The sequence below is a fragment of the Cricetulus griseus genome, chromosome 7, assembly GCF_003668045.3.
Source record: "Cricetulus griseus strain 17A/GY chromosome 7, alternate assembly CriGri-PICRH-1.0, whole genome shotgun sequence".
In the NCBI taxonomy this organism is placed as follows: domain Eukaryota; kingdom Metazoa; phylum Chordata; class Mammalia; order Rodentia; family Cricetidae; genus Cricetulus; species Cricetulus griseus.
The window spans coordinates 76410213-76423840 of NC_048600.1; the positions used below are offsets into that span (position 1 = coordinate 76410213).

A 13628-nucleotide genomic window follows, 5' to 3' on the forward strand; every position below is an offset into this window, starting at 1 on the left:
TACTAAGAAAGCCAAGGAAATATATTAAGATGGTAGACACATTCTACATCGTGATTACACACAATTGCATGTGCTTGTTTAAATGCACCAACACATAATGACCTCTACAACCACTGAACTTTTGTCTAACATCAGTCACATGAGCAGCACACAAACTAAAATTGCTCCGTTTCAGTCACTGGGAAGAAATAATCTGGTTCCTAAGGCTCCTCCCACAGCATGCCCTTATAAACATACAAAAGTACCAACAGCTGGCAGCAACTGATTGACAAAATGATGGGTGTACATTAGATTTGCTTTCTTTTCCCATTTTAACAAAATGAAAACAAATTATTTATACAAAATAAGAAAACAGAAATAAGAACTCCTGTAGAACATTCCTTTACCCTGTGTGAATATATGTCACTGTGATTGGTTTAATAACGAAGCTGACTGGCTGACAGCTGAACAGAATAAGGTTAGGCAGGAGAGTCAGACTAGGAGAATGCTGGGAAGAAAAAGGAGTCTGGAGTCACCAGGAGACACTGAGGGAGCAAGACATGCTGGAGGACAAGTAAAGCCACGAGCCACTTGGCAATACATGGATTAATAAAATAATTTAAGTTGGAAGAGTTAGTATTATGTAATAATATATTATTTTAATAAAGCCAATGGAGATCAAAATGCAAAGCTAGCCACAGCCATAGAGCCAGGCAGTGGAGGCACACAACTTTAATCCCAGCAGCCATACTTGCTAGCCATAAAGGCCAGGCAGGGGTGGTACAGCCCTTTAATCCCAGGACTCAGTACACATGACGTATATTTTACCTGCTCAAGCACATAACAAAATTCATCTTTGGCGGGCTCATATACAATGAACAGTCTATACTTATATTAATGCAGATATGAAGGTTACCTTTAAAAGTTTATGTATTTTTCAGAGCAAGGGTGCTAGACACCAATGAAAACGGATGGCCCAGATGATGCAGCATCCAGAACAGCTTCAAGGCTGCTAGCAGTCTATCCTCACAGACTACCCAGCTGGGACTTCATTATTATCTCAATTTTCTCAGGGCTCCCTGAAGATAACAGCACCCACAAACAACAGAAAACAATCTAGAGAAGTATGTGCACATTCCCAAAAGATGGGTTATGGATATTTATTATCATTTAAGGGGGGTTGTTACAAGTTATTAATGATAATGGTCAGGAAAAAAGCTGAACAAAGGAGTTTAAGATTCAAGGATTTCTTTCTGAAAAGAAAAAGGGGGGATATAAAAATAATAGGATAAAAGGGTAGATGATTGGATCTACTTTTAAACCAAAAAAAGCAACTATTAGTCTTTAAATATTTTGCATTGGTATAGATTTTTTTATATTGATACAAATCTGATGTAATTTTTGTGCTTTTACTCTTACCTATACAGCTCATACAACAATGTAAATTGATAGTCATTAAAAGTTATTACGAAATCTTAACGACATGCAAGTTAGTAGTTAGTCACCCATTACAATCAAATTTGAAGTCATGTTAGGTATGGTTTCAAGGTCAAAACAGATATTATTTTAGATAGACAGGTAGTCTTCGAACACTTTAGAGATCTACAGAATATGACACTTAAGATATTTTAAAAACATGACATTTTTTATGAAAATGAGACACATCTGCTCCTAGCAGCACCAATCTACTTCAGAGAAGATGATGGTATCAAAAAACTACATATGGAGTTTATTTTCTTTGTGGTAAAAATTAGACTTTTGTTTATGCTGCATTTATTTAACTCTGTTAAGCTGTGATTCTTTGCCTGTATAAATCACCTGATGGTCTGATAAAGAGCTGAATGCTAATAGTGAGGCAGGAGAAAGGATAGGCAGGGCTGGCAGGCAGAGAAAATAAATTGGAAGAGAGATCTGGAAAGAGAGAGAAGAAGCAAGAGGAGAGGTGGACATCAGGGGACAGTCACCCAGCCACCTAGCCAGCCATGAGTAAGACATAAAGAAGTAAGAAAATAGAAAAAGTCCAGAGGGCTAAAAGGTAGTCGGGGTAAATTAAATTTAGAAGAGCTGGTAAGAAATATGACAAGCGAAGGCCAGGCATTTATAAGTAATAACAGGTCTCTCGGTGTGTGACTTAAATGGGAGCTGGGTGGTAGGCCCCACAAAAATCAAAGTCAAAAAGATAAAAATCAGGGAGGTAGAGGCTTAAGGCCAGCCTGGTCTGCAGAGAATGTTCCAGGTTGGCCAGGACTACACAGAGAAACCCTGTCTCTAAACAAACATCAAAAAAAAAAAAAGGGGGGGGGGTGTCTATGTGTATACATTGGCATGCCTGGCAAATAAGGCCTTTAAGTCAATCATTCTGTTTACTAAAATATTGCATTACTTCATCATGCCAAGAACTGATAGCCAAAGCACATGTTCTTGTGGACTCCACACATGTTTCACACCTGTGATAGATACAGGTTCAAATCTAAAAGTAACTCTAACACCATCTAACTACTCAACTCACTTTGAGTCTTCCTTCTCTTCTTTTTCTTCATCCTCCTTCTTTTCTTCTTCCTTTTTTTCTGTTTTTTCTGCTTTATCCTCTTCTTTTTCTTCTAGTTTTTCTTCTTGTGAGGGACGGGGAATCTGCTGCTAGAACGAACCATCACTTGTGAGATACGAGAAAGTAAAAGAAATGATTTCTCCAACTGTATTCTCCAACAAATTACAATATTCACTTGGAACAATATTATTAGGGGAGGGTGTCTCATTTACAGTGTGGGGGGAAATACTAAGAATAAACCTAACCAAGAAAACACTTCAATGAAAATACTAAGATATTTTTTAAAAAGAGAGAGAGAAAATACTAACATATTGAAGAACAAAATTAAAACATTAGAAGAAAGAACTCTCATGTTCATAGATTGGACTAATTAACTGGTAAAATGGCAATGTTACTGAAAGATCTGACATAATTTACATCAAAAGTTCAGTGACATTCTTTTTTTTTTCTTTTGTGAGATAGGATTTCTGTGTGTAACCCTGGCTGTCCTCGAACTCACTTTATAGATCAGGCTGGCCTCAAACTAAAAGAGATTCACTTGCCTTTGCCTCCTGAGTGCTGAGATTAAGGTGTGTGACACCACTGCCCAGCTCCAGTGTCATTATAGAACAAGAATAAACAATCTTACAGATCATGTGGAAACACAAAAAGCACGGAATGGCCAAAGCAATTCTAAGCAGAAAAAGTTATGCCAGCAATATTAACATCTGATCTCAAATCACACCACAGAGTCATAGTAACAAAAGCTTACATGTGGACCAATAAAATAGAGAACCCATACTCAAACAACTACCACCACTTACTTTTTAACAAAGGTGTCAAACCATGTATTGGGAAAAGACAGCCATTTTTAAAAATGGTACTTTGAAACTGAATATCCAAATGTACAAATATAAAATTATTTCTATCTCTCTCATATGCCAAAAAATAACAATAATTTGAAATGAAGGAAAGATCTTAACGTAAGAACTGAAACTCTGAAACTGCTGGAGAAAAACACTTTAAGATAAGGAACAGACATACACGAGATGTAACTGATGCAACCCCTCTGGAAATCACTACAGACTTTCCTCATCAATATGGAGGAACAAAAATAGTACCACCAAGGACTAAAGATTCCATCAGAAACCATTTTAAGATCCACTAACCATTTTAAGTAAAAAGACACAAAAGACTCTTAAGGATAGTCAGAGGAGTCCTTACACAACCGTGTTAACAGCTACACTGGTCGAAACCACTAAGAAATGGAGCCAACCTAAATGCCCATCAACAAATAAATGGGTAAATGTGGTACAATACTATTACATTTAAATTTATTTAACCACTGAAAAAACTGAAATCTTGGCACTGTTAAGCAAAATAAGGCAAACTCAGACAATATAAAAGATGTTTTCTCTCATGGGAAACATAGATTTAAAGACCAATGTGTGTCAGCATGTTTGAAACTAGGACCATGAGAGAGAAAGAGGAGGCCATAAGGGAGGGGGAAGCAAAGGGTGAGAAAGCGCTAGACTGCATGGGACATGAAAGCACAAGGAAAACATCAAGGTGAGAGTGAGCAGCAAAGCAGTGAGGAAGGAAGAAGAAGAGAAAAGCATGAATCAAATTCAAGGCTAATATCCATTACTTAGTAGACTAATTTTAAAGCCTGGATAGAGGATTGATAAGTAAAATATATTTCTTTCTCGCTGTTATACAATCTACCTAGGATGATTTTCTCTCACTTCTGAAACTACAGATGAAATTTCTGAGAACTCCCTATAGGGTACAGATGATTTTATAATTCATTTCTTAGTGTTTTAGTATTATTACTGTTCTGGTGTAAAAATGCATGCCTTTTCTAACATGGTTCCCTAGGTCAGTCATGCCCATTAAACTTCCCAAAGGCAAAAGGCACAAATGGCCTCGTTATCTGTAGGTACTGAGTAGAACTGCAGACACTAAAATCAGAAGGCCTTCTCTTCACCTGCAGTCCATGCCCCTCGAATCCCACACTGTCACTGTTGGTCATATACTGGTCTTCATCATGGCCTATGACCCATTATTGTATCAATTTTTCATAGGCTATAAGTACTGCACCTACTTCTTACTAAATCAGTCCAAGGCCATGATTCCCTCACTTGTATACAATCTCCCGAATTTTTCAACCTAGTTAATTTCCAAGTTTCACTTGCTTCTGGATATTTACTAAAAAAAAAAAAAAAAAAAAAAAAAAAAAAAGTTTGAGATATCAGGGGGATTTCCATATGTGGGGATTTTTGGTTGTTTTTGTTTTTGTTGTTGTTTGTTTTGTTTTTGTTTTGTTTTTGAGACTAAGTTTCTTTGTGTACCCTGTCTGTCCTGAAACTCACTTTCTAGACCAAGCTGGCCTAATACACTCAGAGATCTGCCTGCCTCTGCCTCTAGAGTGCTAGGATTAAAGGAGTGTGCCACAACAGCTGGGCCCCAATATGTATTTTACAACTATAAGATGATCTATTTTATAATTGGGGATGCTTTACTCAGCTGGGATTTCCTTTATCTAGCAGGAGGTGGGCACAAACCTGTTTCAAATGCTAGTTACCCAACCACTACGCAAATGCAGCACCAATCAACTGATGCTCTGAAGCAGCAAGATGGCATGCTGCTAACAAAGCCTCCTTCTGGTTCACTATGTCAGCTGTGTAGCCAATAACACAGTTCATAACGCAAATACACGACGGGTCACACCAATTAAGTATAAGCAAAGGATTAACCTTTCCCTAGAATTCAATGATACAAATAATCTTTATTTCCCACACGCTTTGGTGTTTTCAAATCCCGAACATTACCTGATGCCTGAGATCTAGGCAAGATCTGATTTCAGTTCCCTGGTATAAGGGAGTAACTGCACCACTGCATTAAACCAGCCAGTGGGAAGAAGGCAGCATTTCCCAGCTCTGCAGAAAATGTGGAAATGATAGCCTTGTTGCATTACAATCTACTCAAGCATAGGACACATTTCTAGAGATTAACTCAGCATTCTGCATGCTGGTAAGGTAGCAGTAAGAGAAGGTGGCAAAGCCACCAGAAACCTAAACCTTACTTCTGATCAATTTGATAAAGACCTATCATAACACTGACATTAAAAGAAGGAAATACCTCTGGTTTAAACAAGAGCTGGCTGGAATTACTTTTGTTTTAGGCAAATATGTAGAGAACCACCAGCATATGTGGTCCAGGGTATAAGTGATAGGTTCTAACCTCAATAGTCCTGGCAGGCTGGCTGCAGCAGAATAGGCCCATTCAAAAGGAAACTTTCCTCAAAGTGCCTTCAACAGACGAAAGGAGTTCTTGTCTGGGTTTTTCTTTCCTTTAAAACTGACACTTAGAGTCAACAAATCAAGTTTCACTCAGCTAGGCAGGTTCCTCCTAGCATGAAATAAGATATTCACTACAAATGAAAAAGCATAATATGAAACCAATGAAAATTCAAAGTGAAAAACTGAAAGGTATCTGTACTCAAATGTGCTCACTGACTGGGGAACCTTAGAGCAGCATCAAGAAACAGCCGATGCGGAAACTCCTCACTGCTGTATCTAACTGTATTCCTAACACCTAAACATACACTCTTATTTGTATTCATGAAAAATTCTCAAGTTAAGCTGGTGGTAGTGTAGTGGCAGACACCTTTAATCCCTGCACTGAAGGCAAAGGCAGGTAGATCGATAGTCTGAGGCCAGCTGGGTCTACAGAGTGAGTTCCACGACAGCCAGAGAAATCTTGTCTGGAAAAACAAAACAAAACAAAGCAAAACAAAACAAATAAATAAATGAATGAATAAAACAAAACAAAATTCTCAAGTTAATAAAACAGAAAAATTAGTGAATCCCTACTTATTAGATACTTTGAGTTGTCTAGAAACAAGTGACTAGTTATCTAACAGTGTAAAAGGGGCAGAAGGAATTCGATTATTTTATTACCAGGCATGTTTTCTTTTAAATGTACTCAAGCAATAAAATTTCTTATACCTAGCTTCTCAAAATATATTAATACTTAATGCCTTTAAAAAATAACTAAATTTTGAACTTTTCAGAGAGTGAAAGCTGTCAGTCAAGAAAAACAGGCAATGGTGATGGTAATAAAGACAACAGCAGCTATTATTCATTGAGAACTTCCTATGTACTTTACATTGTACTCTGAAGATTTTGCCAATACACCACATTTCCATACTGACACTAACAGGTAAGTGTCACTGTTGTTGCCCACAAATGCAAAAACCAAGGTTGTAAGTAAAAATCATTAGAACATGCAGAGGTATAAAGAAAGCCCTCTGATGGGGGATGTCCTGTATGCTATGAATATATATTTCTCTTATTAGTTGATAAATAAATGCTGATAAGGCATTAGCCAGGCAGGAAGTATAGGTGGGGTACCCACACTAGGAGAATTCTGGGAAGAGAAAGGAAAGAGGAACCGCAAGGGATACACCATGTAGCTACCGGGAAGACAGAACGCTGGGCATTCTCCAGTAAGATAAGGCCATGTGGAAATTCACAGATTAATAGTTATAGGTTAATAATTAAGAGAGAGATATCTAGGAAGAAGCCCGAGCCATTGGCAAAACAGTTTATAATTAATATAAGTCTCTGTGTGTCTATTTGGAGCTGAACAGCTGAGGGACTAGGTGGGACAGAAATTCCATCTATAGCTCTTAACATTATACTCAAATTTTAGCCTCTCTAAAACATTCTTCCTAACTACTGACTACTTAACAGTTTAGGCAGAAATCCTTCCAACTTCAAAATTACTACTAAACGATATATGTTTTTGAATACTTAGAAAGGTAAAAATATGCTGGAGTAAAGACAAGGACAGAAATGGTGTCAACACAGGAAAAGCAAAAATTCCTGAGAAAAGAAACCAAGTATTTGAAAATAAAGAACATACTATTTAACAATGACTTGCCTGGCAGCACTGATCACAAAAAACATAAAAATTCTATCTGAATGTATTTTCACAGTGACATACTTAATGGGTGTGAGTGAATGAATGTATTGTACACCATAATTAAACAAATTCTTTCTTATTTTTTGTTTGATTGATTTTGAGACAGGGTTTCTCTGTGTAGTCCGGAATGTCCTGGAACTCTCTCTGTAGATCAGGTGGGCCTCAAACTCATGGAGATCTACCTGCCTCCAGGGGGCTGGGATTAAAGGCATGCACCATCACTGACTGGATTTTTTATTTTTTAAAAGATTTATGTGTGTGTGTCTGTAACTGTGTGTATACATATATACCTAAGGACAACAGAATGTAGACATCAGATATTCTGGAGTTGGATATACAGACAATTATGAGCCACATGACATGGAGTGCTAAAAGCCAAACTGGGTCCTCTGCAAGAGCATTAAGTGCTTTTACATAAAATAAAATTCCTACTTGGCCTTTTATTTTGTGTACACACACAGTGTGTGTGTGTGTGTGTGTGTGTGTGTGTGTGTGTGTGTGTGTGTGTGGACATGTACGTTATTTTGTGTACACACACAGTGTGTGTGTGTGTTGTGTGTGTGTGTGTGTGTGTGTGTGTGTGTGTGTGTGTGTGTGTGTGTGTGTGGACATGTACGGGTGCCCACTGAGGCAAGAGGAGGACATCTGATCTCCTTGAGTTAGACTTAGAGGTGCTGAGAATAAAACTTGGCAAGAACAGTTGGCACTCTTAGCCTCCAAGCTATCTCTTCAGCCCAAGTATATTTTAAATTGTGGATTGCAAATAACACCTGTTTGGAATATTCTTTTGTCTTCATATTTCCATCAATTTTGAAACATTCATTTAGTAAAATTAACACACCTGATTTCTGCCTCTCCGTTTTCCATAATTTCTTCTCACTAGGGCTTTATAATTTTCATTTTTCTTGGTTAAATAGTAATATAAAACACAATCAGGCACACTCTGTAATGGAAAAATAAAGTTTTACTTAATGTTTGCTTTTATTTATACAATAAAATATTTTATATTTTTATATTTCATGTTCAAATGTAAATAAAATGTTTTTAAGAAAATTTTCTTGTGTAATCAAATCACAAATTAAAAACAAAAACATATGGCCTTAAGTTTAAGTATATCTAGGCTAGACAAATAACAAGGGAACTATCATACAAGACATCTACAATTGCCTTGAACCAAACTATGGTAAAGACACAAAGCTCCATCAGAAACATTCAATGTGTTCTCATTAACTAGTTATACATTCTCCTTCTCCTATATAGGAAAATAGTGTCTCTTCTGACTCAAAAAAAAAAAAAAGGAAAAGGAAATCAGCTAATGACTTCTAAAAGTTATTATAATTAATGATTTGGGAAACAGAAGATCAAATCATTTTTAATAAATGATGAAAACTGCTTTTGGTTCTCTACTAAGGATAACATTCACTTAAAAAAAATTTTGAGACTTTGTTTTGAGACAGGGTCTCAACTATGTACCTCTGACTGGCCTAGAACACACTATGTAGACCAGACTGGCCTTCTGTCTCTCCAGTGCTAGGATTAAATGCAGGTACCACCATACCCAGCAACATGTTTTTCTAATATGTGTATTTGCACATGCATAAGTATGCGGAAGCCAGAGGTGTTAGATCGTCCTGAACTGTAGCTACTATTGGTTGTGAGCCATCTTATGTGGATACTAGGAACCATATTCAGGTTCTCTACAAGTGCAATAGGCACTCTTAGCCACTGAACCATATCCAGCTTCTGTGCTTGGGATTATAATGCAATTATAGTCATCTCTATATACATATTTTATATTATTGAGTCTAGCAGAATCTTTTCCTCTATCATAATCCTTCGCAAAAATCAATTCTAACTAACTACTGATGGTTGTTGGAACACAAAAAAATCCAAAGCAACATCCTAAGCCTAAAACCATTTCAGCCTAAGATTTTTCTTACCTTCCTTTCCAAGTAGGATGCAATTAGTCCAAAGTTTTTTGGATGCTGGATAAATCTGAGTTTAAAAACAAAAAAAGTACTGAGAATACATCACTCAGTGCTAAAGAGGATTTCTATAACATCATGTATTTCCCCCAGAAGCTCAAGAAACATCAAAGAAAGCAGAAAAAAACTATAAAACTGGAAGATGGGAAGGAGTGCTGTGAAATGCTATCTTCTGGATATGACATCATTATCACACTCAAACTCAAAGCAAAAGTTACCTGCACAAGTCCTGTGTCATATACAACCCCTATCACATTCCAGCATGGAAGGGACAGGGGCTCTTGAGATCGCAATTCCAGTTGAGGAGCTACTGGCGTTTAATGGCTGATAAGAAAGGGGAGCTATTTTTTCCTGCTCTAAGTAGTTGATAGTGCTTTAATAAATAACAAACCCATGGGTCACTTTTTTTTTTAAGTGAACATGAAAGTAGAAAGTAGATTTGACAAGAAGAAGAGGACAAGAGAATAACAGGGAGGATGTGATAAAAATAAATGCTTTCATGAAGTTATCTAATATAAATATCAAAATAGTATGTATGTATATACAAATGTATGTATATACAAATGTATGTATATACAAATGTTTCAGCATAATAAAAACTGGAAGAATTGTGTCTAGCCTAATTCAAAGTAACTCCTCATTGCCCGCTCAATTATGGAATCGATAGAAAACTCTTAAATGGTAGAATTTTTATTTAATTTTCCCCACCCATTCAGGGTTTCTCTGTGTAGCTTTGAAAAGCAGGTTGGCCTCTAACTCACAGAGATCCACCTACCTCTGCCTTCCAAGTGCTGGGATTAAAGACATGTGCTACCACCATCTGGCTAAATGGAAGAATTTTTAAAGAGAAGTTTGTCTGTTTTTTGAGACTATGTAGCCCTGGTTGTCCTGGAACTCATCATGTAGATCAGGCTAGCCTGGGACTCAGCGATCCACCTGCCTCTGCCTCTGGAGTGTGGGGGGATTTGTATATCAATATACCCTGTTGTTTCCAGGTTTTTTGGTTTTGTTTTTTTTTTTTTCCTCCTGAGACAGTGTTTCTCTCTGTAGCCCAGGCTGTCCTGGAACTCACTCTGTATGTAGTCCAGGTGGTCCTCTAACTCACATCCCCATTTCTTAGCTGTTAACCACTGTTCCACCTACAATCTTACATTACAGGAAGATAAACTTCTCTATTTCTCACAGTATCTATTCCAATGCTAAATTAGGGTGAAAATTTTGTGAAAATAGATACTCAAAAGTAAAAAAAAATTACTAATGTATATGAACGTCTATTAAATAATAATTTAACAGTTAAATTACTTGTCCTTAAAGATCTCCTTTTCATGGTCAGTCCAAACATTCATAAACTGTCTATCTTTATAAACTTTCATAGGATCCTCCATAAGCCCATTCATATTGATGAACTTGACCCTTCTTTGTTCTGCATCAAACATCATAGGTGGAATCACAGAAAGCTGACGCATTTGTTTCTCATTATTCTGCAAGAAATAAATGAAATTTAGTTAGGGTAATATTTAAACTAGAAATTTTAAAGATTATAGACTTTGGCAGTTTAAAAACATATCTGTAGTTTAATGAAAATAATGCCGTATATCATAGCATGTTACATGATTATTTCTAACACATTTAAACCAAATTAAGTAAATTACAAACATAGAATTCACTTAAAAAAAAAAAACTACCTTTGGGTTGGTTTTGTTTGGTATTTTGTTTGTCTATCTTTTCTTTCTTTTTTGGACAGAGTCCCATTCTGGAGTCCATACCATGATTCTATAGATCAGGCTGCCCTGAAATTTGTAGCAATCCTCCTGCCACAGCCCCTCAATGCTGAGATGAGGTGTAAGTATGAACTACTACACTGAGCTTATCCATTACTATTCTGAGGAATACTTAATGAAACTGGTATTTGGAAAATAATGCAGTATTTTTATCTAGTCTATATAAAACAATAGTCTCAACATCACTTTAGTTTTCTTTCTTTAGTTTTTTTTTTTTTTTTTTAAACTGTGTATTCAGAAGAGGCATCCATGCATGTGGAGGCCAGAGAGCATCTCTGGAAGTTTTCCCTGTTGCTCACTACCATATTCACTGAGGTAGGGTCTCTCAGCTGAACCTACTGCTTGCCTAAGCAAGTCAGGCTTGCCAGCTACCCTGTAAGCACTGCAACCATGGGCAGCCACCACAGCCAACCTGGCATTACAGAGACTCCAGCCTCACACTTGCACAGCAAGGACTTTATCCTTTGAGCATGGCCCCAGCCCTTTATCATCATCATATACATAGAACAATCTTAGCATGACTTCAGAGACAGAAAAACAGGAACAAAGGGATTAAGACCTTAAAGTCATTGATCTTAAATTATTTAACTCACATAGTATTAAGTACTTCTTGCTAATTTTATGTGATCAAATAAAATTCTAACACTCTTATCATTATATTTTAAGCTGGTTTAACCTACTACATATGTATATTTTTCCAAAGTATAACTTAAGATATTTATAAACACAATCTTGCATTAAAAAAAAACTTGCTTATAAAGCTATAATATTTATCTAAATTTAGGTTGGTTTTTTTTTTTGCCAAAAAATATTTCCAAGTTGTCAAGTCCTTGTCTAGTTCCAGAGGGTATATTCAATCAATTTGAACACCAGGGTTTGGGATTGACACATTAGCTTGAAATCACTTCAGCTGATAAGCTTCCTTGGAATGCTTTCAGATATATCCTAATGGAATCCACAGAAAAGCAAGAATAGAAATTTAATGCAGATCTAGTCTTTATAGAAATTATAGCTGCAAATATGCATTTTCCAATGATTTTAGAACCAGTATAGAATAATGGTTGTGTTTTAAAGCTCCTGAGTGTGTGTGTGTGTTTGTGTGTGTATCACTTGTACCAAGAGTGTGCAAGATTATGTACATTATGTACTTAAGATTTCAGAAAATACCTTCCAAAAATAACTTAAATGTATTACAAAAAATAAAGTGTATCTCTCAGAGCATAGGTAGAAATGATGTTTATGTGTTCAATAACACTGTAAGAACACACACACAAAAAAAAGGCAGAAAGAAAGAAAAAATGCTGAGGGCTAACAATGCATAGAAATATCTTCTGCCTTACAAAGTATGGAACATATTTCTGTGGCTGAATTTTTAACATTTCAAAGGAGCAAAAGTCACTTTAAAACTCCTAAAGAAAACAGTATCAGGAGTGAGAAAAAAAAGGACAAAAACCAATGACAAAAGTCCATTTTTTTTGTCTGTTTGTTTTGAAACAGGGTCTCTGTATAACCTAAGCTGTCCTGGAAAATGCTCTATAGACCAGGCTGGCTTGAAACTCACAGAGACCTGCCTGTCTCTGCCTCCCAAGTACTGGCATCAGAGGCATCTGCAACCACCACCCAGCACATATCTATTTTAATTGGTACATAGTCTTGAGATTTGAGGCAGCTCAAATCCGACTTTACCTCCTTAATGACTCAAGTAACAAAAACTGACATAATTATAGACGCATATGAAACACAAATGAAATAAAAACTTTAAAACATGTACCAATACAAATACACATATAAACAGGCTATTTTCACATCCCAGAGGAAAACACATACCAACTGCTTCAAAATGTAAATTAAACAAATATTGGCAGGATGTGGAGACTAATTAGAAAATTTTGTCTCCCTCACTAGTAATTTAACTTGATATGATTGAGTAATTTGATGGTTCACTCCATCACTTAAGTCCCAATGCCTTTAGTAAACTTTAGCTTTTAACTGAGGGCTGTAGAAACATTATGAGAGAAGTAGACTCAATTCAATGGACAGAAAGAAGAGCATGGGGCTCTGGAACAGATCACAAGGCTGGCCACCTGGCTCTGCTTCCCGAAGCAGTGTGGCTCTGGCTGTCCTGGAACTCCCGCTGTTGACCAGGCTGGCCTCAAACTCACAGAAATCATCCTGCCTCTGCTGGCTAAGTGGTGGGATTAAAGGCACATGACCAATAGGCCCATCAGAACTATTTTCTTAACTCTTCCCAGGTCTCTTGATGACAAAACAATCTTTGTAAAAATTTTAATCGCATTGCTTAAAACCTTATAGTGGTTGAGCCTTAGTCTCTGAAATACTTCAAGCACTACTATCTAAGGTATCCTT

At 36.7% G+C, this 13628-nt stretch overlaps 1 protein-coding gene across 33 annotated transcripts in view; it reads right to left on the reverse strand.

The window, feature by feature from the left end:
• The window catches only part of Ncor1 (nuclear receptor corepressor 1), a 146267-nt gene that overhangs the window by 75833 nt on the left and 56806 nt on the right, over nt 1–13628 (reverse strand). For 22 of the 33 annotated variants that reach the window (XM_027427188.2, XM_035447259.1, XM_027427198.2 and 19 more), the window contains 4 exons: nt 10783–10961; nt 9436–9490; nt 8337–8438; nt 2489–2616 (listed from right to left, as the gene is read on the reverse strand). In XM_027427188.2, the coding sequence (XP_027282989.1) occupies nt 2489–2616; nt 8337–8438; nt 9436–9490; nt 10783–10961 (464 nt within the window). The remainder of the gene's footprint in view (nt 1–2488; nt 2617–8336; nt 8439–9435; nt 9491–10782; nt 10962–13628) is intronic. The other 11 variants (XM_027427202.2, XM_027427201.2, XM_027427194.2 and 8 more) reach the window with 1 other exon arrangement.